Here is a 27606-nt window from a genome sequence, read left to right on the forward strand (position 1 = left end):
AGGTGTAAATGTTCACAAAGGAAATTTAACAACCGGCTCTCGCGAGCCGGTGGGAGATGACTGCGGCATAGCCCTGCACTCTATAGAGGCTAGTTGTTACCGATGTCATTTTGGATAGACATCTCTAGTGATGTGCCACAGCAACACGGAACAAGTAGAAAACCCCTGGTGGGGTGCATCGTAGTGGTAATTCTCTTTGGGGCGTAAGTCGGACCAGATGGCCACGAAGGTCCCTTCCGACTCTGAAACTCTGATTCTGGCATTCTGATGACTCTCAGCAGTGTTCCCCCCAGGTTCGGGGAGCTGTCCCTTTAAGCCGGGTCGCATCGGCGGGGGTGGGGGGGGGGGTAGAGCAGGTTCCGGGAGCGCGCATGCTCAGTGACCTCTGTCTCGGCTGCGGTGTGGCCTGGGCCTGGGACCTGCTCTGCCTGGACTCCTACTCTGCCTGGCCTCCTGCTCTGCCTGGACTCCTCCGCTGCGCCCACCTGCCCCGCAGTGAGCTGTGGCTCCGCACCGCCCTGGTCTTCAGGCCACACCAGGCCAGGGGAGGCCGGGCGGCCTGGTGCCTGAGTCGCCACCTCTCCCGCCTCTTCCTTGCCCCCCCTAGGGTCGAGGCTTTGTTGCCAGGGGCAACCCCGATGGCAGGGCAGCGGGTGGAGATCGATGGCGGCATCATGGAGGGGGTGAGTGAGCGCGCGGCCCGGGTCCCGGGGCCTGCCCGGGTCCCGGGGCCTACCCGTGCCCCTTCGCTCTCCCTTTCCTTCTCTTCCGCCTTCCCCTTCCTCCTCCCCCCTCCCTTCCCGCCTAGACTCTGAGCCGGTCTCCCTCGTCTCTCTGCCAGGGCGGCCAGATCCTGCGCGTGTCCACGGCCCTGAGCTGCCTGCTGGGCCTTCCCCTGCGGGTGCAGAAGATCCGGGCAGGCCGCAGCACTCCGGGCCTCAGGTACAGCCGAACGCTCCCCAGGGAGCTGCGGGGCGGGGCGGGGCGGCCTTTCTCTGGACTCCTTTCCCAGGCATCCCCGCGGACGCGTGGGTCAGGGTCCATCAGCCCCGGAGAATTTTGGGGCTGGGCCCTCTGCTTGCTAATCTCGGGGAGCATTCTCCTTTGACAGCCTAATCTGTTCAGGTCCTCATCTGTAAAACGGGCTGGAGAAGGAGATGGCAAACCACTCCAGTACCTTTGCTGAGAAAACCCCAAATGGGGTCACGGAGAATCCAACACGACTGAACAACAAAAGGCCTGTGTGAGCGTTTGTACCCCGTTGTACGGCCGTGGGTCCCAGCCACCTCGGAGTGTCGGAGATTTGCAGCTGGAAGGGACCCGTAGAAGCCACCTCGTCCAATCCCTTCATTTTACTGTGAGGAAACGGAGGTCCAGGGAGGTAGTAAGGGAAAAGGCAAGTTTTGAGCCCATGTCCTCAGGCTTTAAACCACCACCCGGCTCAGGTAAAGTAGAGACCTCCCCAGGGTGCAGCAGTTCAGGACCACAGGCTGAGCAAAGGGATGCCTGGGCAACTGCCCCCTGGCCTCCTTCCTACCTCTTATGGAAAGGGGTTTTTGCAGACACAAGGAGCATTACTTCATTAGGCATTCCATGCTGCTCAGATTGACTCGTTTTTAAACTTTAGTATAGTTGGGTCAATATAGAGTTTTCTTGCTTTAGGGAAAACACAGCAAAGGCATTCTCTTTTATCCATTTCACTGGCTGCTATCCTTCATTTTAAATTTGTGGAGCTGGGTAGAACCTTTATAGATTGTCTCCATCCTACAGCTCTCCTGAAAAAAAACGTTTTTTTCCTTCATTTAGAACTTGAAGAAGGTAACTATTCTTTACTGTCTAAAGCATTTCTGAAGGAAGTTTGGAAAAACCAAAATGATTTTCATTTACTACAATGAGTTTTGACTATTCAGAGTCTCCTAACCTTGAGCGTCCTCAGGTTCTGCCCTGATCCCTCTTTATTTTTCTCTCAACATCCTCTCTGGGTGATCTCTTCACCTCCCATGGGTTCAGTTATCATTTCTTTGTAGAGCTGTATATCTAGCCTTAGTCTAACTCACAAGCTCCAGTCCTGCATCCTGAACTGCAATTGAACATTTCCAATTCTCTGTTACATACAGGCCTCAAGAGCAACAAACCTGAAAGAAATTATTCCCCCCCCCAACCCCTACTCTAAACTTTTGTAGATGGGACTACCATTCTGCTAGTCTCCCAGGTTTTGCAGCCTTAGAGTCATACTTGACTCTTCCTTCCATCTCATCATTCAGTGAGTCGATGAGTCAGCATCCATCTCCTTCTGTCCACTTTCAGTCACTACCCAAGTTCGAATCCTCTTTAGTTCTTGGTTGCTCTATCACATTAGCCTCCTAATTGGGATTCTCGGTTTTCAGTCTCTTCCCTTTCCAAAATAATCTTCCTAAAGCACAAATCTGATCACGTCACTTCATGGTTTGAGATCCCTCAATGGCTTCCTCCTTATTGGTTCTAGGAAAAAAAGATAACCTCTTCACATTCTGACACCATTCCACTCTTCCTGGTTTATTGTATAATCTCTCTCTTATATATACACTGTCTTTTAGCTAAATTAGCGTCCCGTTACCTGAGGTCAGCGTTCTGCCTCCTGCTTTGTGCTTTGGCAGAGTCTGGCCCCTCATATCTAGAATGGATTCCCTCCTCACCTGTGCCTCTTCCCTAGTATCCTTTAGGAGTGTTATCTCCTATGAGATAGAACTACACTTCATTTTGTATTTCCCAGTGCCTTTCTTATAGTAGATGCTTTGCAAATGCTTGTTGTATTGGACTAGATTTGACAACCAAGGTTTACTGTGACTGAAAATGATGTTGAATCAATTAATTTTCTTCTTTGGTTGTTTGTGATTCAGAAGAAAGAAATAAGAAACACATTACTCTCTTGACAAATCTGCTATTCTGGTTTTCTTGCTGCCTATCAGAAGTCACTCGAGTAAGTACACACTCATAAAATTGAGTTACCCCAAGAGGTAATAGAGCCTTCATCAAATAATCATAGGATTGTCCAGACATTTTTATAGCTTGATATATGTACATCTCAGATGTCATGATGAGATATTTTAACACTGCCCTCTTAATACATCAACAAGCATTTGTTATGCTTATAATATGTGCCATGCACTATGCTGAGAGCTGGGGATTCAAAGAAAGCCCTTGAGGAGGTCATATTCTAATGGAGGAGACAATATGGAGAAAAAATTATATACTTGAGATATATATACATACATATACATAGTAAATGGAAGATAAGCTCAGAGGGAAGACATGAACAATATTAATACCTTTGATTCTCTTTACCCTATCAACCTGCCATGGTTACTACAGCTATTGCCTAACCCTGGATTTTTCCTGCCATCTGATATTTTATTTCCTTTTCTTCTCCAAGACTATAGTATATTATTAGAGAAAAGCATAGAACCGTGCAAACTTTATCCTCTACACATTTGTGTTCTGTAACTTCTGCTGCACACATGTCCAGAATATCATGACTACCCTCTTTGCTGGGCTAATGTGCTCCATCCTGAGGACCATATCTTTTTTTTTTTTTAATTAATTTATTTTGATTTCTCAATAATCACTTAAATATGCTTTTGAGTTTAAAATTTTTCTCCCCCTTCCTCCCTACCACCCTCCCCAAGACGGCTCACAACCTGATATAGGCTATACAAATACATTCCCATTAAACATATTTTCACATTAGTGATGTTGTAAATAAGAATTAGAACCAATAGGAGGAATGACCAGAAAGAGGAAACAAAACTCAACAGAAGAAAAAAAATAGCAAATAGTGTGCTTTAATCTGCATTCAAAATACATAGTTTTTTCTTTTGATGTGGATAGCATTTTCCATCACAAGGCCTTTGGAAATGTCTTAGATCCTTGTATTGCTGGGAAGGGGTAAGTTTATCAATATTAGTCATCGAACAACGTGGCTGTCATTGTTGACAACGTTCTCCTGGGTCTGCTCACTTCACCCAGCATCAGACTATACAACTCCAGGTTTTTCTGAAGTCAGCCTGTTCATCATTTCTTATAGCACAATAGTATTCCATTACATTCATATACCACAACTTGTTCAGCCATTCCCCAATTGATGGGCATCCTCTGAATTTCCAATTCTTTGCCTCCACAAAAAGAGCTGCTATAAATATTTTTGTACATGTGGGTCCTTTTCCCATTAGTATGATCTCCTTGGGATATAGCTGTAGAAGTGCTATTGCTGGGTCAAAGGGTATGCACATTTTTATAGCCCTTTGGGCATAGTTTGAAATTGCTCTCCAAAATGGGTGGATCATTTTACAACTCCATCAACAATGCATTAGTGTTTCAATTTCCCCACATCTTCTCCAGCATTTATCATTTCCTTGTTTTGTCATCTTGGCCAATCTGATAGGTGTGATGTGGTACTTCAGAGCTGTTTTGATTTGCATTTCTCTAATCAATAGTGATTTAGAGCATTTTTTCATATGACTATAGATGGCTTTAATCTCTTCATCTGAGAACTGCCTGTTCATGTCCTTTCATTATTTATCAATTGGGGAATGACTTGTATTCTTATAAATTTGACTTAATTCTCTATATATTTTAGAAATGAGGCCTTTATCAGAGAGACTGGTGGTAAAAATTCTTTCCCAATTTTCTACTTTCCTTCTAATCTTAGTTGCATTGGCTTTGTTTGTGCAAAAACTTTTCAATTTAATGTAAACAAAGTTATCCATTTTGCTTTTCGTAATGTTCTCTATCTTCTGTTTGGTCTTGAATTCTTCTGTTCTCCATAAATCTGATAGGTAAATTATTCCTTGCTCTCCCAGTTTGCTTACAGTATCAGCCTTTATATCTAAATCATGAACCCATTTTTACTTTATTTTGGTATATGATGTGAGATTTTGATCAATGCCTGGTTTTTGCCATTCTCTTTTCCAGTTTTCCCAACAGTTTTTTTTCAAAGAGTGGGTTCTTATCCCAGAAGCTGGGGTCTTTGGGTTTATCAAATAATAGATTACTATAGTCATTGACTACTGTGTCTTGCATACTTAACCTATTTCACTGATCAGCCACTCTATTTCTTAGCCACTCAGGACCATTTCTTAAGAGATACCGCCCAAGCTGGGGCATAATGGAAGAGGGTGACCAGAATAGTGAAGGAGACTTGAAACCATTGATGGAACTGTGCGTATTTATCCTAGAAATGATTTTAGGGGGAGGGAGTAGTTGTCTTCAAGTATTTAGAATTGAAATTTTCTTAATTCTGATCCAGAGGGCAGAACTAGAACAAGTAGGTGAAAGTTACTGGGAGTTAGATTTCAGTTCACTATAAGAAGGAACTTCCTTATAATGCGTTGTTACTCATTGCAACATTGTAATGAGCTGCTTTTGAGACACTGACTACTCCATCACTGGAGACGTTCAGGTGAAGATTGGATGGCCAATTGTCAGGGATCTTGTAGTATGGAATCATACATCAATAATAAAACTGGTTAAAATTTATATAGTACTGTAAGATTTGTAGAAAGCTTTACTTTATTTGATCCTCACAACAACCCAGTGAGGTAGATACTTTTATTATCCCTGTCTTACAGTTGAGGAAACCTCGACTGAGAGGTTAAGTGATTTGCCCAGCTAGTAATTGTTGGAGGCAAGGCTTGAACTCAGGTTTTTCTGACTCCAAGTACATCACTCTGTCCGCTATTTCACCAGCCTTCATTGGGTAGGATGATGAAATAGGTAACTTGTGAGGTCCCTTCTGATTCCCAGAGTCTAAAAAGAGTTTTTGTTGGGGATCAGCAAGAAGTGAATAACAGTATGTCAAGTAACACTGGGTGACTCAGAATTTTGAAAGGGACAGTAGAAGTCAACTAAGGGGACCTTCTGCTGCATGTCAGAATCCCTTCTAAGAGGTATCAGCTAACCTCTGCTTAAACACCTGTTATCATCAGAACTCACTGCCTCATGAAGTAATCTGTTAAATTTTTGAAGGAGCTTGTTCTTAGAAAGTTCTTCCTTTAGATTGAGTAGAAATTTGCTTAGCTGTGCCTTCAGTTAACTGGCTCTAATTTTGTTCTTTGAAGCTACATATAGAATAATTATCATTCCTCTTCTAAATGATAGACCTTTAAAATTAGAAAATAAGAAGCATGTCTTTTAAATTGTCTCTTCTTTCAGTTATCAAAACCCCATGGCCTTCTCAGGCCTTCTGCTCCTTGATCACCCTAGAACATTTGACCACCTCTCTTGACATAGGGGAAATGAGGTACTTCTCTGATTGTACTTCATCCTTCCCTTCTTTTGTCTTCAATTCTGGATGTATTCCAGGTTTCAGTTCTTAGCTTTTTTTTTTTAATTGCCATTTAGCATAGAAACATTGATATCATCTTAAACACTTCTTTCCTTCTCTTTCTGCACATCAGATAGTCGCTAAATTGGCAGTCACTCAAATGTACTTTCCATTCCCATGGTTGCCACCCTAATTTAAGCCCATATTACCCCTCACCTGGATTGTTATAATAGACTCCTAATCTTTTCTCAACTTTCAACTTCTCCTCCAATCATCCCACATATTGCTGCCATGTTAATCTTTCTAAAGCACAATTCTGATCATCTAAGTCCCTCGCTCAAAACTTTTTAATTACTCTTAACTGCTTATCAGGTAACATTTTGCTTCTACTTCTTCCACAACAATTATTATTGTTCACTTTTGTCTTATAGTTATTTGTATATACATCTTGTGTTCTTTATTAGGCCAAAGCCCTTTGACAAAAAGGATCATGCCCTATTTGTTTTTCTATTCACTGACTGCCCCAAATTATGCTTTGAACAAAGTTAAATTTCATTTATTTATTTATTTATTTTTAATTTTGGGCTAGGCAATGGGGTTAAGTGACTTGCCCGGGGTCACAAAGCTAGTAAGTGTCATGTGTCTGAGGCCAGATTTGAACTGAGGTCCTCCTGACTCCAAGGCTGGTGCTCTATCCACTGTGCCACCTAGTTGCCCCAACAAAGTTAAATCGATCATCTATCATTCAACATCCTACACATTCTTCAAGGCCAAGCTCAGATGTTTTTTTCATGAAACCTCCTCAACCAGAAATGATCATTCTTTCCTTGAGTAGTATCCTATATCTTTTGTTTATGTCTTCTTCAGGCACTTATGCTATATTGTATTATAGTTATTTTCATGCATGTTTATGTCCAGTAAATTATAAGCTGCTTGAAGGAAGCTGCTTCTTGGTCATATCAGATTGGATATATCAAGGACAAGGACCTTGCCTTTTATTTCTCCAGGACACTTTCTATGTAGTAATCACTTATATATTTGTTAAATAAGTGAGCACAAATGGAATTTAAGTATATCTTTGTGTATGTGTGGGGCAGCTAGGTAGTGCAGTGGATAGAGTGCCAGGCCTGGAAAACTCATCTTCTTGAGTTCAAATCTGGCCTCTGACACTTAATATCTGTGTGACCTTGGGCAAGTGACTTAATCTTGTTTGCCTCAGTTTTCTCATCTGTAAAATGAGCTGAAGAAGGAAATAACAAACAACTCCATTGTCTTTACCAAGAAAATCTCAAATGGGGTCACAGAGTTGGACATGACTGAAACGACCAAACGACAATTGTATATGTGTGTGTGAATTCACAATTAAGTTACCCATTTGAGGACAAAGGACCGATACTTAAAGTTTTTGATTTGGTATTATTTCAGGTTTTGTTTTGTTTTTTAATGGGTTCCCTCACAATGTTAAAAGAAAATTTTTAAAAATGACCTTGTTATTTTGAATGAACCCTGTCACAAACTTATGAGATGGCATGGGCATAAGTAGCAGAAGACAGGCAGGTACTGTTCTACAATCTGCATCATTGGAAGGAATGCTCATATTCAGATTACAAATTCATTTAAGTATTTGAATTATAATATCAGCATATTCAGTAGAATTAGTTGATTTTTTTTATTATTGAATTGTTTTTAGCTTACATTTGAACAATTTTTATCTTATGCCTCCAGCAAAATAGTTTTTGAATTACCATATGAAGTAAAAATACTATATCTGGGAAACAAAAATGGGCATATAGCTCTTAACCTAACCTTTCTTTGGAAAAACCGTATTAAAAAATTATGCCTTACTTTATGTCCAGAAAGGCATCTCAGAAGTTTCAAAGCTAGAGCAAACAGAATTTTGTTGTTCCCTATATCATTTAAAGCTGGAAGAAACCTCAGCTGTCCTCTAGTTCATTAAATCTGAGAAATTGTTACATGGGGAGTAAGTAATAGAACCAGAATTCAAATAGAAGTCCTCTGTCTCTAAATCCGCTGTTCCTTCCACTATACCACACTGCTATTTTTAGGGGAGTTTCTTAGTGTTATGTTTCTGTAGCTCCTAGCTAAGTGATCTAAAGTTCCTTAATGTTAACCTCCTAGCTGATTCTTCTTTTTATGACATGCACTATCCTATGATAGGTACTTCCTGTACTTTCATGCCCTTGTTTTACGTTAAATCTTTTAGAACCTATGTTCTTCATGTTTGTCTGTACCATGCCATTCTCTTTCCACTGAAGTATGAAGAAATATTATGTATACACTGAAATGCCTTTGCTCTAGTAGCAAAGTGTATCTGTAAGAAAAGCAATATTATTTTTATCCTTTGTTACATATACCAGCTAGAAAAGGGATAGAGTGGAAGCCTATTATACTGTACTGGAGAACTCAGCCCAACTGATTTAATTCTAAATGATTTATCGTGTCCTAGCTACCTTTTAATGAGCCCACTGAAGAGTTAATAGTTGTAAGGCAAGATTTTAAAATTTTTCATTGTCTAATCCGTTTAAAATTCTTAAAAGATGTTTGTGTGTGGTTGAATCTAATTCACTTTGCATGTGGACAATAGGTATTTCTAATTGATTAAGGCTGGTGTTAATGCACATGGATAATTCACTGAATTGGAAAGGAGTCTAATTGGACTTTAAACATTTTTGGTAGTTTGATTTATAGAATGGTGGGATTTCTTTGGACCCTATTTGCAACACTATCGAGCAACACTGGTAGAGTTTTTTAAGTATTAATTTTAAAACAACTTCAGTTAAAGCAGTCTTCCCAGTTATATACTGCTATTACTTAAAAAAGGTTTCATCTGACTGGATAAATGAAGACAGAAGGTAAGACTTCTAAAGCATAATGAGTTATAAGTATAAGAAATTTCTGCCATTAAGTTGGGTATTATCATTTCACTATCATTAAAGTTTCATAAATGTTTGAAATAATATGGGTATATAGGCAGTCTGAATGCACACGTTTTGATGCAGTATTATGACCTGAAGGCCTCAACACCTCTCTGGATTGGAAATGATTCGAGATTTATGTGATGGGCAACTAGAAGGGGCAGAAATCGGCTCAACAGAAATAACATTTACACCAGAGAAGATCAAAGGTGGAACCCACACAGCAGATACCAAGACGGCTGGGTAGGTCTTTGCACCTATTTGAGATCTGAGAAGTAACCATTTATTAGTTCCATTTGAAAAACCAAGCAATGTCAAATGTAAGGTCATTGGTTCCACTAAATTGTTTTCTTATTTAACTTTGATATCTTTTTTCTTTCTTTAGTAAAGGTAACTTAAGATTTGAAGATGTATTATAACTGTATACACATGAGTAAAACGATGTCATTGACTTATATAACACAGGACAGTGTTTGAAATTCAGTAGTTATTCTGAACACCAGTGCTCTTGGGTAAAAGTCCCCCAATACCCAGTATATAGAGTTCCAGAGCTGTCAGTCACTTTAGCAATCATCCAGGTCAGCCTTTCGATCTTATAAATGATGAAACCAAAGTCAAAGTAATAAACTGACTTGACCAGAGTCACATAGCTAGTTTGTGGCAGACCTAGGTCTAGATCCCAGGTCCCTTGATTCCTAGGTCAGTATTTTCATATCACATGTTCTGCCCCATTATTCACTGAGTTATTCTGCGTATTTCATCTGTCCTCACATGCCCCCAGATCTTTGCCTCCCAAATTCTCTTCTCCTGTGCCACCTTATAGTAGAAAAAGTATTCAATTTGTACTCATCCTGGCTCTGCTAGTTACTAATTATGCCACTGTAGTCAAGTTAGGTTATGTCTCTGAATGTTAGTTTTCTGAGGATGATAATATTTGGACAGTATATCTTACAAAATTGTTGTGAGAAAACATCTTTTCAATTGAAAAACTTAAATTGAGTGGTTATGATGAAATGTGTTATCTAGCATATTTAATATTTGGAAACTAAATGTCTAAACCACATTTTCAGTTTCCATGCAATGTATTTGTTATATAAACTCCTGATGCTTTTTGGTATTTTAATTCTTGCTTTGGGCATATTTCATTTTGAGCCTGTTTCTTTATTGTGTAGTCATGTCCACCTTATTTGGATTAGCTATTTGGCGTTTTCATGGTTGTTAATGGTTCTCATTTAAGTTTGGGCTTCAAGAGTAGTCAGGAAAGCACTGAAGTGGTAAGTACATAGATCCTTTGGATAGCACCTGGTGTTGCCCTCTGAGGGATTTGATTTTTTACACATTAGAACAGATAGCTTATTGGATAGAAAGTCAGCCACAAAGGGAGATATAACTGAGATCAAGTTCCTTAAGTCACATAACCTCTCAGTGCCTCAGGCAGCTTTCTAATACAGTAAATGGAGGAGGATGAAGAAAGAGGAGGAACAAGCATTTATTAAGCTCCTACTATATGCTGGGCACTTTGCTAAGCACTCTACAAATAATATCTCATTTTTTTCCTCACAGCAACTTTGGGAGGTAGCTGCTATTATTAACTCCACTTTACAGTTGAGGAAACTAAGGTAGACAGAGGTTAAATGACTTTCCCAGTGTCACATGAGGCCAGATTTAAAATTAGGCCTTTCTGAATCCAGGCCAAGTGCTATATACACTGTGCAGCCTTGTTGCAAAGCAGGTGCCATACTGCATTGGAAAAGTGAGTTACCTCTGCCAGTAATAATGTACGCATTTAAGAGAATGTGAGATGATATAAGATAGGACTCCTTGTTTTTGTTTTTTCAAAAATTTTTATTCTGCTTGATTATGAACCTTCCATGTGCTCGGGTTTTGCAGTTTTCATATGGAGCTTTAAAATTATGAACATAGGTATTTAATTTATTTCCTTGGTACTTCAGGTATTTTTCACATGGGAGTTTTTTTTTTATTTGAGAATTTTATGCAGCTCGACAGTATTTAAATTTTTTCCTATTTATTAATATGAACTTGGCAAACATCAACAAAAGTGAACTTTTTTTACACAAAGAATAATATAAAAAAGAGAGTACTATAAATGAAACCATGAATCTCCCCTGCAGTTTTTTTAATATTTCAAATTTTATATGGTGGTTCCAATACTGTCTTGCTTGTCTGTGTCCTCTTCTAAACTTCCTTCTGTCCTCTGTTTACATTTTTTTATGAGAACTAGGCTTTTTCTATTAAAAAATTTTTTTTAGGAAAATCTTGATTTTTCAGCTGTTTAGAAAAGAACTAAAAAAAAATAATAAATCTCATTTTACTGATAGGAGATTTAGGCTCAGGGATGTTAAATGATCTGCCCAGGATTTTCAGCCACTTGGGATTAGAATCTAGGTTTTGCATTGAATGGAGCCTATAGAAGGGAGAGGTTTGACATTGATGCTTTAGAAAACTGAGGCAGAGTGGCACAACATGCCTTCCTTGGTTGGTAGTCACACTTCTAATATGTACTCTTCAGTGGTTGACTATCTTATTGCTTTAAGCAGCAGTTGGTCTCAGTGATAGATTTCTTGTATGTATTATTGTCTAATAGGAAACCCAGGTAGAAGTCCAACATATGATGAATAAAGCCCCATGTCAGTCTATTGAAACTAAATCAAAAATCTGGTTCTGTTAGCGAAAATATAGAAAAGAGGGACATATATCATTTGTATTATCTGAACATATGTTTGCTCTTCATCCCTTACTGCTTTTTCTATCTTGTGTTTTTCTAAGTGCACTTACTTAAAGCTGTAGCCAAACAATTCAGTTCTCAGACCATTTTACTATGTGAAATATTCAAACATTGAATTCCATGAAAAATGTTATGTTAAACATTAAATCTTTCAAACATTTATCCATTTTTATTTATGTTTTTTTGAAAGTAAAATGTGATGACTTATTATAGTGTCATCTCTTTGCTGTCTCCCACATAGGAGTGTGTGCCTGTTGCTGCAGGTCTCAATGCCCTGTGTTCTCTTTGCTGCTTCTCCATCTGAGCTCCGTTTGAAAGGCGGCACTAATGCTGAAATGGCCCCACAGATAGATTACACGTTGATGGTGAGAGCCTTTCTCTCCTTGTCAGAGCCATCAGATGGTTGTACAGAATCTTCTGAACTGTATTGGTTAAAATTGGGTTTTAATTTCAGGATGGGCCTGGTGACCTAAGCTTCTGGGCTTAGCTTAGCTTCAAGCTAAGACTTCAGTAGTACTTATACTGGATCACAATCAACTTTTAAAGTAGAAGACTTTAACTTTGACTGTAATAATTTTGAGGTAGAAAAAAAGCAGAATAGCCATCTTTGGGACTTCAAAGAATCCATTAGTCTTGGCCTTATATTGGTATTTTCTGATTGGTGTGCCTCTGTTCTCTGTGAAGCTTCTGGCTTCAATTCACAAACTGATTTTCTGGGCTGCCAGTCCTCTTTCCTCTTTGTTCTTCAGCTTCATTTCCTTCCTTCTTCAGGCATGCCTGTGCTGCTATCATCTTTTCTTCTTCCTCTTCATTATCATAGGCATTTATTTATCTTTTGTCTCTCTTCTGCTCTCTCTTCTTGCAACCCTTAGAGGAAACCCCCTTTCTTCTGGCCTTGAGAAGTTTGTAGATTTACAAGTACAAGGGATAGGGGAGCTCCTGTAAAGCTGTGTAGAGATAAAGCTTTTCTAATAATAACACCTTGCTTTGTTGAAATTTACCTCTCGGAGTCTTTTTTCTGATGATTCTGTGATCCTAAGAAAATGTTAAACCTTTTAACTTTGGTATTATGTCTTTCATTTTATTTAAAATGCTGAAATTCCCTAAGTATTTTTGCATGTGACATTTCCTTAAGCACTATGGGCTTGTGGGTACTCAATAAATGTTTGGTGATTAAAATAACAAAACATACTAATTTTTCAGGTCTTTAAACCAATTGCTGAAAAGTTTGGTTTCAAGTTTGACTGTGATGTCAAAATGAGGTAGGTTGTGTATTTAATATTTTCCTTTCTGATTTTGATCTCTTATTTACATAGGTCTTAGCGGCATGGTAAATGAGATACTTATTTGCTAAGCAGTTACACTGGTCAGGCATACTCTAAAGTATAATTATGATCATGCTAGAATACTATCATTTTGTGACTAACTACTAGTTAGCACAGTGGCTAGATCTCCAGGCCTAGAATCAAGGAGACCTAAGTTCAAATCCAGGCTTAGATACTTACTAGCTGTATGACCCTAGACAAGTCCTTTAACCTCTCTCTGTCTCAGGTTCTTCAACTGTAAAATGGGAATAATAGTAGCACTTACTTTACAGGGTTTTTGTGAGGATTAAATGAGATAATATTTGTAAAGTTCTTAGCACAGTGCCTGGTATGTGGTAGGTGCTTAATAAATGCTTGTTCCCTTCCCTAAATAATTAGAGATTACATTTCTTACAGGATTCATTAATACTCAGAAAGGTAAGCCACAAAGGCATGTGGAATACATGTGGAAGTTGTAGTGATGGTTGCAATTGTATACAGTATCCATTTATGTATCATAGGGTATAGATACTTAATCAGGAAACTTCCACTTTGTGTCTATTAGCCACACAAAGTAGTATCTTTGTCTTATCAATTAGCAACATTTAAATCCCATTATGTGCAAAATATTAGACCAGGCGTGGGGAACCTGCAGCCTTAAGGCCACTTGTGGCCTTTAAGTCCTCAAGTGGGGCCCTTTGACTGAATCTAAACTTCACACCCTTTAAGAAAAGGATTTGTTCTGTAAAAGTTGGATTCAGTCAAAAGGCCACACCCAAGGACCTAGAAGGCCACAGGTTCTCCACCCCTGCATTAGACATCAACAAGCATTATTAGGTGTTTACTATATGCTAGACATTGGGGATAAAAATAAAAAGAATGAGACAGTCCCTGGCCTTAAGAACTTTATATACTACTGGAGAGATAAAAATATACTCTCACATAAATACATACTGGAAGCATACAAAATAAATACATGATGATGGAGTATATACCATATACAACAGTCCACTGTAGGAAGAAGTCTCAGTCTTTATAATTAGGGAATTTAGAAATAAGTCATTTTTTCCTTCATGTTCTTGTTACAGGCATTGAAAAAAGAGGACAAAGTGGAAAGCGACTTTAGAGAAAGACTTTTTTCCTTTTGTCATGATATAATTGGGAGTAATTTCACAGAATGATCAAAAGACTTAGACATTGTTTTGAGATTGCCTTCCATTATCCCTAAACTTGGTGGTAGTGATAAAGAATGAATTTTTGACTCTGCTTAAAATTAATTTTAGTTTCATTGTTAGAGGCAGCATGATGTAATGGACAAAAAGATGGGCTTGGAGTAGGAACACCTGGATTCAAATCCTACCTTGAACACTACCTTGACCCTAGGCAACTCACTTAATGCTTCAGCCAACTCCATAGGATCTACCTACTCAGTCAGAGTGGTTGCCTTGTGCTTTAGTGGAGGTAATTCCCACACCAGGAATCCCATTTCGTCTCCCTTCCCTCCACTCCCTGAAATGCACACTTTGGAAATCACAGGTTCTTTGCATTTTTTAATTGCATGACCAATACAGCTGATCTACCACAAGGATATAATGCTTCAATATTTTGTCATCATTGCGGTTTTAGCAGTTTTAGAACTGTTCATTAACTACGTTCAGATACCATTTGTCTTCTATTCAACTGTCACTGACTTGTTTTTTGGTCCTGCAATATGGTTATATGTGATCACATGTACTTTTTATAGGGGCTACTACCCTAAAGGGGGTGGTGAAATAATTGTCCGAATGTCACCAGTTAAACAGCTGAGCCCAATAAATTTAACTGATCGTGGCACAGTGACCAAGATATATGGAAGAACATTTGTTGCTGGTGTTTTGCCATTTAAAGTAAGTATCTCAGATGTTACAAGCATGTGTGTTTCTTGGTAAATGGCATGTTACCTATTCTTTGAAATTATTGGAGTAGCTGTTTATTTTTGATAAATCTTTTCATGATATAATAGCTAATTTTTAAAGGAAAATTAGCTTTTTACACTTGAGCATTGATTCTGAATAATTTGTATAAAAGTTGTTAATTACTCTAATTATCCTTGATGGCTTGAAAAGAATTGTCAAACTAACCAGTGATTTATTTCAATTTTACTGTAACTGTTGCCTTTCTGTCTTATCAAATTAGATAGCAAAAGATATGGCAGCAGCAGCAGTGAGATGCATCAGAAAGGAAATCAGGGATCTGTACGTTAACATCCAGCCTGTTCAGGAACCTAAAGAACAAGCCTTTGGCAATGGAAATGGAATAATGTGAGACAAGACACTAATCTCTTCCTGTGTCATTAGTTTAGAGTTATGAAGTAATTTTCCTATTTAAAAAAAAATGAGAGTAGAGTTTTTGAAAAGACTTGTTAAAAGTATTCTAGCCTAATACAAAAATATATGTAAGATTTGACAAAAGTTCATTCCAATAATTTTGCAGTTTCTAAAACTTGAGGTTCTTGTGAGAACTTTGCCATTGTTATAATGAGAGGCTTCTGATTTGTTTAGAGAATTTCATTTTTAATGGATCTTATTAGCAGTTGGTCTTTAAAAAGAATCTTGAAGGAAACTTTTCCAAATGTGTTTATGTAACTTGGTTGAAAAGTCATTTTGTAAATACCTAAGGTGACGAAAGATTTTTTTCAGGCCAGAGAATGGCTGTCTAATAAAAAGGGGACTGGTTCAAGGTTTAAAGTTTCTTAAACTGATATACTTGAAGAGTAAAAGTACCCTTCAGGTGAGCATTTACATTTAGTGCCTACACTGTGGTCTTCTTAGATTACTCTAGTTAAGGCTTTTTAAAGTAAATACTCTCTGATACTATGCATAAACTGAAAAAATCTCCACAAATTTCTGTATAAAAGACCTTTTTATTTGATATAATCTTAGTCTGCTTTATAATACCTTTTACATGTAAAATATCATCCCATTCTGATACACATAGTAACTTTGTGTTTTATTTTTTGTTCTCATTAAGAAGTCAGTTATCGAAGGAGAAGACGTTCCTCATGTAGATACTGAATAAAATCTGGCCAGTTTCCCCTGCTTAAAAAAAAAAAATCCCCAGGAATACTCATACTGGCAGTCAGGGCCACTTTTCTCTTAGTTGCATTATAGGATGCCTGTACACATAAACCTAGGGTTACCTTATCATTTTCTGATAAGGATTCAGGTTTAAGTTTGATTTCTTTGGTTTAAGTTTAATTCTGTCTATTTAGTGATAATAGAACACTATGTTATATTTGCCAATAATTTTAAAGGATATTTATAATATAATGGAATTGACGGTTTTTAATTTCTGTGCAGCATTGTTGCCGAGACGTCAACAGGCTGCTTGTTTGCTGGATCATCACTTGGTAAAAGAGGTACGGATAAATGAGAGAGCCACGGTTTTAAATGTTGCAATCAAACAAAAATAGTTTCGAAGAAAGAAGTCTGGAATTCAGTAGAGTGGAGATGGATGTGATGGTTTAATGTTTTTTAGAATTATGTTGCTGTTAAAAATCAATCACACTTTAAAACATTTTACTTTTTTTGAAAGGGAGATTATTTTCTTGGCATAAGAATTGAAATGTTACAGAAAATGAGGGATGTGTGTGTCTCTGTGTGTGTGTGTGTCTGTGTGTAAAGTTTTTAGTTTGGACTTAGTAAAATTTGTTTTTTAAGCGTCAGGTCCATAGGATCATAGATTTAGCCCTGGAAAAAACCCTAAGGTTTTCTTGTCCAGCTCCCTGATTTTATAGTTGAGGAGACTGAAGCCTAAGAAAGTTTAAATGGTTACTCCAGGTCACACAGGTAGAAAGTGACAGGGCCACAATTTGAACCCAGTACCTCTGACCACCAGTCCACTCTTTTGATATGCTTGTTAACTTTGTGACCCTGGGTAAGACACTTAGCCTCTCTGAGCCTCAGTTTTCTCATATGTAAAAGGAGCAGATTGGATTAGATTACCTGTAAGGTCCTCTCTGTTCCTGTTTATTGTCAACTGATGATTTTTTGTTCTGAAGTAACTTAAAAAGACATATTAGTAGCCTGACAAGGAGAGACTTCAAACTGAAGGTTACAGTGTATAAAAATGTAAGAATCTTTTTGTCATAAGCCTGTTTAAGATGGGGAATGTTTTGTAGTAGCTCTAATATATTGAGCTGGCAGCCAAACCCCTCTTACTCAGTAGTTAGAAAACACAATGTGCATTACTTCTAATTGACCTAGCTTAAAATCTCATTTAGGCAACAAATATTTGTTGAGCAGCCACTGTATTTGTGTGACTCTATGCCACTTACTAAGGCTTATTTTCTGCCATCAAGGATCTTGTAATCTAATTGGAAAGGCAAGTAGAACACATATGCAGAATTGACTAACAATGCATTGTAAATAAGTCTCAGATTAATAGTGCAGTGCCATAAGAATTCGGAGAGAGAGCTCATTTTGGGCTTACAGTAATTAGGGGAGGCTTTATGCAAGAAATTATATGTGGACTGAATGAGTATGAATGGATGAGGTTTAAAATGGCAGGAGAGAATGGAGCTGGTTATTTTGGGCAAGACTTTTGACACTTGAAGGGAGATATATTCAAGGTGGGAATGAATAAACCATTTTTGAGGAATTGTATGAGTACTAGGTTAACTGGAACTACAGGTTTGTGTTAGGCAATCATGAGAAATAAGTTTGGAGAGGTGGATTGGGACCAGATCATGAAGGACCTTGACTGCCTAAACTAAGAAGCTTAGATTTAATTTGCTAGGCAGTAGGGAGCCATTGACAGTTTTTGAGGAACTAAATGAAATATTACAAGAATCACCACAATGCCTGGAACATATTAGACACTTGTTAGAAGCTTGTTGATAGATGAGCCAAATAAATGTCTAGTCAATTTCTATGAAGTGTTAATAGATGAGGATAGGTAATGGCAAAGGGAGGTTGCTTTAGTGGTGGTCATAATTTTTCCAGCAACTTGCTGAATAGTACTGGGCATTTAACCTATCTGGGCTCCAGTTTTTTCATTTGTAAAAGGAGAGGTTGGACTGGGTGATCAAGAATCAAGTCTTAGATCTTAAATGCAAATTTTCCGTGGTCTTCAAGATCTAAGCCTTTCCTGACAGGCTAGAAAGTTAGACTAAATCTATAAAGATGAGATTGAATAGGGATAGTAAAGTCTTATGCTTAGGTTCAGAAAATCAACTTTATAACTACAAAATTGGGGAATTGTGGATGGATAGAAAAAGATCTGGGGGTATGAATGGAGTACAAGCTTAGCATGAATCAATTGTGATAAGGCAGCCAGGAAAACTAATGCAAGTTTCATTTAAAGAAGCAAATTATCTGTGACTAGGAGAGTAATCACCTAACTGTTCTCTGCCCTGGCCAAGCCACATCTAGAGTATTATTTTCAGTTCTGGGCACCACATTTTTAGGAAGGACATTATAAGAGCATTGAGAGGAGGGCAACCAAGATGGTGAATGGCTTCATGTTCTTATCATTGAGGATTTGGGGGGTGGGGGTGGTATTTAACCAAAAGAAGACCTTGGTGTGCATAATAGCTGCCTTTAAGGGTGTCATGTGGAAGAGAGATTAGACCTATTCTACTGGGCCCCATTGAGTGGTGAGACTAGAGGCTGCTGGTAGAAGTTGCAAAATTTTTCATTTGTATTCTACACTTACTTATCTGTGGGTCTCTTGTGTTCCCGAAGCAGAATGTGAACTCCTTGAGGTGGGACAAGGACTGTTTTACTTTTGTCTTTGTATCCCCAGCGCTAGTACAGGACTGTGCTTATTAAACTATCACTGAGTTGAATAATATGGATTCTTGTTCAGGTACATTCTGGTGAATGGTTTCTTAAGGTCCTTCCAGATTGGAGATTCTTTGTGTGATCTTTTCCAACTTTAACACTGTATACTTCTAGTGGAAAAGAAACATATAATAGTTTTTAGCTCCTTTTGAATTTTTGTACACTCTTCAACTCTTACATCCTCAGTTAAGGCAAAACTTATTGCCAAAAAACCAATCAGCTAAAACTAAAGATTATACCACCAGTAAACGAAGTCACCATTCCTCATTTCACTCTCTTCTAGTGTATTTGCCCAGCTCTACTTAAATTCATTGTATTTTCATCCTGAGGCCTTCCTTGAATCCTGGAAACTGTTTCTTAATGTTTATTTTCAATGAGCTGGAAGTTATAGTAAAACTTCCTTTAGGTTATATTTAATTGAATTCTTCTTTATTGGCACTTTAAATGGCATTATTAGTATTTAAAAACACATAGAACTTCCAAGGGTTCAGTGTTAATTTGAAAAGAACAAGATTTCAAAAGTTATAACTATTATTATTGTATTGTTTAGTTGTTTTGCAGGGGTTTTCTTGGCAAAGATAATGGAGTAGTTTGCCATTTCCTTCTGCAGTTCATTTTACAGATGAGGAAACTGAGGCAAACAGGGTTAAGTGACTTATCCAGGATCGCACAACTAGTAAGTGTCTGAGGCCATATTTGAACTCAGGAAGATGAATCTTCCAGACTCCAGGCCTGGTACTCTATCCACTATGCCCCACCTACCTGTGCATATTATTTTTGTGACCCTTTAGCTTATTTGGTTAAAAATATAATTCTAATGAATTCTTGTTCAAGAATTCAGTGTACTCTCTTCCACAGCCATTTTGTAAATATATACTATTAGTCGTAACATAGACAGCTTTCATGTGAATAGGACTTGACACTTAACGAAGCACTTTGCTCCTGGCAACCTTCTAGAATAGGTTGTGCAAATATCGTCCCAGTCTTCAAGATAAGAAAACTGCGGCTCAGGGAGGTTAAGTGATTTGGCCATGGTAACATGTTGCCATATTCTTAACATAGTCTTCTTTGAACTCTTCTTCCCTCTTAGTCAGATCTTAGCAAGATTTCAAAACCCAGCTGGAATCCTTCCTTCAGGAACCTTTCTCTGACTACTCCAACCCCTCTTGCTGTTAGCCTTCATTACACTTAGGTTGAATTTATAATCATTACTACAGTCTGACATTACATTTTTCCCTTTAATTTATTCATTTGTATTTGTTTTTTTCCACTGCATGGAAACTCCTTTTAGGCAGGGATCATGCCTTCTGCTTCTTTCACATTCTCCATAACACCTAGAACATTGTTGAGCTTGTGCTCAGGAGATGATGGTGCGAAGGTCAGTGTGCAAAGAACAATAGCTCTAGGGTGTGGTGCACATTCTTGTATTGGTATTGCCTTTTCCATGAATGGATGTTTCATACTTTTCTTATGAGGCAGTTCCATAAACTTTAAGGAGGGCAATTTATTTCTAAATGCCATGTCTTGTGGGAACTTGTGGGCTCTGATGTAAGCAAGGGAATTTCTTAATATTGTTATTAATGAAACTGACCTTGGGGCAAGTCAGTTGACATCAGTGTCTTCATCTCACAAATATAGGATGGGTGTTGGTCTTGATGAAATCTGAAGTTCCTTTCAATTCTAGCCTTCTGGGATTCCAAGTTTGGTGGCTTAGATTCTTATCCAGTTCTGCCACTTAAATAGAAATGTAATTTGAGGAAGTTAGTCAACAAACATTTATATACACTTCTCTCGTGCCAGACCTAGTCCTAAGCACTGGGGATACACAGAAAGGCAAAAATGTGACCCGATCTCAAGGAACTTACAGTCTAACAGGGAAGACAACACACAGATAACTGTATGTACAAGATATATTCACTGTAAATGGAAAGCAGTCTCAAGAGGGAAGGTACTAATGGGGGAAGGCCTGAAGAGACAGGGAAAGACCTTTTGCAGAAGGTGGAATTTGAACTGAGTGAGGGGAGCCAGGAGGCTGAGGTATGGAAAGAGAGCATTCTAGGTACAAGGAGCAGCCAATGAAAAGGTACGGAGTCAGGAGATAGGAGTGTCTTGAGTGAGAAATATCAGAGGGGCCAGGGTAGCTGGATTGTAGAGTAGGGGGAGTAAAGGGGTTGTAAGCATAAGAAGATGGTGAAACTAGGAAGGGGCCAGATTGTGAAGGGCTTTAAAAACCAGACAGAATTTTGTATTTGATCCTGGAAGGAATAGGGAACCACTGGAGCTTACTGAATTGGGTATGGGTAGGGAGAAATAATATGATCACACCTGTGCTTTAGGAAAATGACTTTGGCATCTCGGTGGAGAATTAGAGTGGAGAGAGATGACTTAGAAAGACCAATTAGAAGGCTTTTGTAAGAGTCTAGGTCCAAGGTAATCAGATGGTGGCTATGTGAGTAGAGAGAAGAGGAAGTATATCAGAGACATAGTGTAGAAGGAAGTGACAAGCCTTGACAACACACGAGATATACAGGCTGAAGCAGGTGAAGAATTGAGAATGACACCAAGGTTATGAGCCTGGTTGACTAGAAGGATGGTGGTATCCTTGATAATAATAGGAAAGTTGGGAAGAAGGGAGTGTTTAAGGTAAAATGAAAGAGTTTTGGACATACTGAGTTTGAGATACCTATGGAACATCCGGTTCAAGATGTCAAAAAGGCAGTTTGTATTGTTGGATTGGCTCTTCCTTCCAGGTCTGAAGCCTGTGGCCCAGCATATCCTAATATAAATTATATGCTTCCCACTTTGAAAAACCTTAGGGAAGATTTAACATACGCTTGAGCTAAGAGAATTTTTACCTGTTGGAGTTTAGATAATACTTGGAATGGACTATTTTCCCTCACTATGGCATATAAGCTCCTGAAGGCAGGTACTTTTTTATTGTGTATTGTCAGTGTCACTAACACAAATGACTGACACATAATAAAATTTTGTTGAAGAAATTATGGTGTTTTACATCTTAGTATCTGATCAGGCCAAGTCAGCAACATGATGTGATGGCAATTGAAATGGAGTCAAAATCATAATGGGCCAAACTTTGTAATCAAGAGCTATCAATTATGATTATTTGGATAGCACCAGAGGAATTCTCTCCTCCGTGCGTGTCAGGATTGAAATATAGGGTGAAACCTAGTGCAGTTTTAAGCTTTAAATTTGTATATAGTTAAACATATGTATCATATTATGTAGACTTGTATGTAAGTTTAAAGCTTATAACTGCACTAAGACTTTCGGGATACCCTGTACGTATATGTGCATGCCAGTTTCCCATAAAAGAATAGGTGAAAATTAAGTCTCCAGGTACTGACAGAATCAGCCCCCAAAGATCAGAGGCATACTGACTTTTTGACTACTGATTTTTTTGCCTGTTGTGGTGCTAATTAATTCACCTGCACTCTCCCTGTCTTAGGCATATCTGCTGACAAGGTTGGAATAGAAGCTGCAGAGATGCTCCTGGGAAATCTGAGACATGGGGGAGCTGTGGATGAGTATCTGCAGGACCAGGTAATTTCACATCCAACAAGAACATGGGATGTGGGGTCAAAAGGCATGGGTTAGCATCTGTGTAACCTTGAGGAAAATCACTTGATCTCTGAAGATCCTCTGTTTCCTCATTCTTAAAATGAAGATGATAATATTATATTAACTAACTTACAGGATTATCATGAAGCTTAAATAAGGTAATGATATGAAACACTATAAACAACCACATAAAGATTAACTACTGTTATTTCTGCTGTTGTTATTATGTAAAAGTAAGTCATTATTAGTATTCCTCCCTAGTGTATTCAGATTATCACATAATTTTTGAAAGCTAGGCTTGACTTAAATCATTCACCAAGAAAATTTGAAATGATCTATTTTTTTTCTTACAAATACAGATTTATTTTCATCCACTCTTTCTGGTAGCATTTTTTTTTTAATGAAGAAAGGATAGAATTGCATCTTTAGTATTACTAGTTTTGTGAAGTTTTCTTCTTTGTTATTGTTTTATACAGCTGATCATTTTCATGGCCTTAGCCAGTGGGGTCTCCAGACTGAAAACAGGACCAATTACACTCCATACACAAACTGCCATACATTTTGCTGAACAACTAACAAAGGTGAGTGTATATTGATGAAAACTGCTTGGTTTTATGGTAGCTATTATTTGAACTGATTTTGAATAATGGGATAATATACTAGGATCTGTGATTTCATTCATGAGGGCACTCCATCCACTGATACAGATTGCAGCTTTCCATCTCCATAATTCAAAACCCAGCAAGCAACTAGTCCTGTCCTCAATTTCTTTTAACTGGAGCATAGAACACATACATATTGGGTCCCAGAATAATAGAATACTTAATTAATGTGTTCTGATGATAACTTTCTAGAAGTGGAAATCTGACTATAGCCAGTGGTTGGTTTTAGAATGCTTGGAGTGTTTTAATCTAATGTATATCTCATGCTTATATTTCTTTTTTTTTTTTTTTTTTTTGGTGAGGCAATCAGGGTTAAGTGACTTGCCCAGGGTCACACAGCTAGTAAATGTCTTGTGTCTGAGATCATATTTGAACTCGGGTCCTCCTGACTCCAAGGCTGGAGCTTTATCCACTGCGCCACCTAGCTGCCCCCTCATGCTTATATTTCTTAATGATATATGTGATATTTTTATAAAGGGTTATGGCATTGTGTAGTCTACCTGAAATTTGTCTCAGCTTTACATTCCAAAACACTAAAAGAGGCAGCGTGGGGTAAAAGATAGAAAGCCAGCATAGGAACCAGGAAGACCAGGGTTTAAGTTCTGCCTGTCTCATATACTGGCTAAGGGGCCTATGGGCAAGCCACTTAACCTCTTGGTACCATAGACCAGAGGCGTCAAATTCTTGAACCAGATTGAAATATCATTGGGAAACGTTTAACAAAATAAATGAAAATAAAATACAACATAGATAATGTTAATTTGTGGTTTTCTAAACCAGTATGCAGCCTTCAGGATGTTTCTATCTAAGACTAAGTTGCAGAGAAGGTGCTGGACTGCATTGGTAGAGTTTCCTCTCCTGGAAGTTGAAATCATTAGTCTAGTCCCTTTCCCTATCCTAGCCTCTCCAGACTATACTTCTGTTAGTCAGTAAACATTTATTAATTACCTACTATGTGCCATATACTGTGCTGAGTGCTGAGCATACAGATACAAAAAGAAAGATAGCCCCTGCCCTCAAGGAGCTTACAGTCTAATGGGGGAAAATAATACACAAAAGGAAGCTGAAAAGGAGGGGAGGTGAGAATCCAAAGAAGTGCAAACGAGGTCAGGTCAAACTGGTGGAAAATCAAAGGACAGTTGCCCGGGCCCCTTCTTAAATGGAGGTTTTGGGAACTCATGGTTCCACCTCCAGTCAGAGGGGAAGGAAGGTACTGAGGAGGTATGAGTACCAAGGCTGTGAATCTGTAAATGTGATGAGAGAACCCTTATGTAGGCTAGTTGATAAGCAGAGGACTCAAGCTTCATTTATTCATTGAACACTCAGCCCTGCTAAATTAGAAGCAGTTATGGCAAATTATCCCATAGATACTCCCATTTGAATGCTTATGAATAAGCATTTCTTAACTAGCTGTCTTGTGTCAAAATCATAGAGTTTGAGAGCAGGAAGGGACCTCAGGGGTCATCTGGTCTAACCGATACACAGAAATATCTCTACTCTCATATACCCCACAACTGGTTGAGCAGCCTCTGCATGAAGACCACCAAGGAAGATCCCACCACTCCATGCAAGCCATTCCACTTTTGGACAGCTCTAAGTGTTAAGACTTTTTTTCCTGATAACAATTTGTTGTCTTTGCAACTTCTCATCACTCCTGGTTCTGCCCTCCCGGGTAAAAAAGTGAGAGGAGAATAGAGCCGGGAGTATTTGCAGACAGCTTTTTTTCTCTGAGTTTGGCCATGAAAGGGAGGAGAGATCAAGGTGGGCAGGGTTTCATTTGTCTTTTTAATCTCCAACTGCCTAGCACAGTGTCTTGCCCATATGTACTAATTAACGTAAGACTTGAAGGAAGCAAATATTAGTTAATCCCAACCTTTTCTTTATTTAATCAACAAACATTTATTAAGCACTCACTATGTTCCAGGCATTGTGTTAGGCAGTTGGGGATAAAAAGAAAGGCAAAAACACAGTCCTTTCTCTTTAAGTACCTCACATTCTAATGGGAGAACAAAATGCAAACAACCATGTACATACAAAATAGATACAATGTAAGTAGGAGATAATGTCAGTGGGAACAGTTGGGGAGGGGGAAGAGGAGGAGAAATCAAGAGGGCCTCTTTCAGAAGGGGTGATTGGTGCTGGGTCATGAAGGAATCCGTAAATCTTTTATGTGGTGTCTTGTTTTGATAGGTGGCTTGTTGTCAGTTAGGGTCAGTTTTGTTCAGGTAATTGAAAAAAGGTAATAGGAATTAAAGTCAGAAAGAAAGGTAAACAGTTCAGCCTAATCTGACAGTATAGGCAGATGTTTTTCTTATACAGAATTTCAGCATGGTGGTAGGTTGGTCCTCAATGAGAGTGCCCCAGGAAACCTAAACTTGACCCTGTGCTGTTTAACCTTTTTATCAGTTAAGAATAGAGGGCCTGTTCAGCAGCTTTGCAAATGACACAAAACTGAGAAGTATAGCTAACATACAAGATGATAGGATTCAAAATCTTGACAGACTTGAGCAGTGGATTCAAAGCCAGTAAGATGAAATACAGTAGGGATACATATAGAATCTTACACTTGGGCTTAGAAAATTAGCTTTACCAGTACAGAAGGAGAGTAGTGGTGGTGATGAGGGGAACATGGTTAGCATGTCTTTGAAAATGACGTAAGGGTTTTAACTATACTACAAGTGTCAATATGATTCATAAATTTCCTGTATTATTGCAACTAAAAAAGCTAATGCCTTCCTGGGCTATGTTGAGAGACATAGTATTCAGGACTGACTGTGCAATTATAATTCTGCTTTATTTTGCTCTGGTCAGATGACATCTGGAGTGTTTTATTTAGATCTTTAGGCCCTATTTTGGCATAGACATGTTAAGCTGGAGAATGTCCAAAGGAGGACCATCTAAAATTCAGTTGAAGGAATGGGGATTGTTATCCTGGCAGAGAGAAGACTTAGGCAGAACTGATGGCTTTTTTCAGGTATTTGAAGCTCTGTCAACCTGGAAGAGGCACTATTCTACCAGGAACAATGAGGAGAAGTTGCAAAGAGATAAAGAGAGGCTTGGTGTCAGGAAAAGTTTGCAGCAATTAGAGCTGTCCTGAAGTGCATTAAGTAGGTTTCTTCTTTATCGGAGGTCTTCAAGTAGAGAGTGGCTGAACACTTGTCAGGGGTCGCTTAGGTTTCTTCCAACTCTGGAATCTTTTTTTTTTTTTGGTGAGGAAATTGGGGTTAAGTGACTTGCCCAGAGTCACACAGCTAGTGAGTTGTTTGTTTTTTTTTATGTGTCTGAGGCTAGATTTGAACTTGGGTCCTACTACTGACTCCAGAGCTGGTGTTCTATCCATTGTGTCACCTAGCTGCCCCTCAACTCTGGAATCTTTTTTTTTTCTTTTTTTGGCTAGGCAGTGGGGTTAAGTACTTGCCCAGGGTCACACAGCTAGTAAGTGTCAAGTGTCTTAGGCCAGATTTGAACTCAGGTCCTCCTGAATCCAGGGCGGGTGCTCTATCCACTGTGCCACTTAGCTGCCACCTAGCTGCCCCCTCTGGAATCTTTTAAAAGGGATTTTACCTCATGATGTGTAACACCTGATAAATCACTTGATCTTTGTAGCTTCATCAAAAAAGTAAGAGTGATATTAGTACCTGTTTACTTTATAGGAAATTACAGAATTGTCCCTCTGACTCTCCTAATATAAATTATATACTAAATTTGTTTTTCTTGTTTTAGGCCAAATTTACTGTGAAAAAGTCAGAAGATGAAGATGATTCATCTAAAGAAACTTACATTGTTGAGTGCCAAGGAATTGGGATGACAAATCCACATTTGTAGGATGTTTGCCTTTTTTAATGATACCTCAGTGATGGATTGCACTAACTTTCAGTTGATAAATAGTACATGATGGTGAATGGGGAGTAATTTATCAAATGAATGAGCTTAACTTTAGAAGTGCAGAGTATTCTTGGTTTGTTTAGAAAAGCTTTACCTGATAAATCTTTCCATGAATGTTTACTGAGATGTGTATAATGAACTGTTAAAATTCAAAGACAAATGCTTGAGACTGGAAAACTAATTTCTGTATGAACATCTTGAAATGAAGCCTGCATTTCACCAAAAAGATGCGTGCTTTGAAATGGTTCCTTTCTATGCTATAACTCCTAGGCATGGGAATGTCTCCTTAATTAACTTGTATCCAATCTCTGTATCCACTTTACTGAAATCTCATCTAAAGAATACTAATAAAGCAATTCTAGGCAAATGAA

General features: G+C 38.5%; 1 protein-coding gene across 3 annotated transcripts; it reads left to right on the plus strand.

The window, feature by feature from the left end:
• The first annotated feature begins 404 nt into the window (after positions 1–404).
• On the plus strand, positions 405–27606 carry RTCA (RNA 3'-terminal phosphate cyclase). 3 transcript variants are annotated; one of them, XM_027868251.1, is made up of 11 exons: positions 405–683; positions 842–942; positions 9337–9480; positions 12225–12348; positions 13187–13245; positions 15032–15173; positions 15463–15587; positions 16626–16684; positions 22576–22670; positions 23165–23269; positions 27074–27606. In XM_027868251.1, the coding sequence occupies exons 1-11, from the start codon at positions 639–641 to the stop codon at positions 27173–27175; spliced, it is 1101 nt and encodes a 366-aa protein (XP_027724052.1). In that variant the 5' UTR covers positions 405–638; the 3' UTR covers positions 27176–27606. The 3 variants fall into 3 exon arrangements, with proteins under 3 accessions (XP_027724052.1, XP_027724053.1, XP_027724054.1); XM_027868252.1 differs by lacking the exon at positions 405–683 and having other exon boundaries at positions 857–942; positions 9322–9480; XM_027868253.1 differs by lacking the exons at positions 405–683; positions 842–942 and adding an exon at positions 1004–1445.

Source organism: Vombatus ursinus, unplaced genomic scaffold (genome assembly GCF_900497805.2).
Source record: "Vombatus ursinus unplaced genomic scaffold, bare-nosed wombat genome assembly UNPS02014787.1, whole genome shotgun sequence".
NCBI lineage: Eukaryota > Metazoa > Chordata > Mammalia > Diprotodontia > Vombatidae > Vombatus > Vombatus ursinus.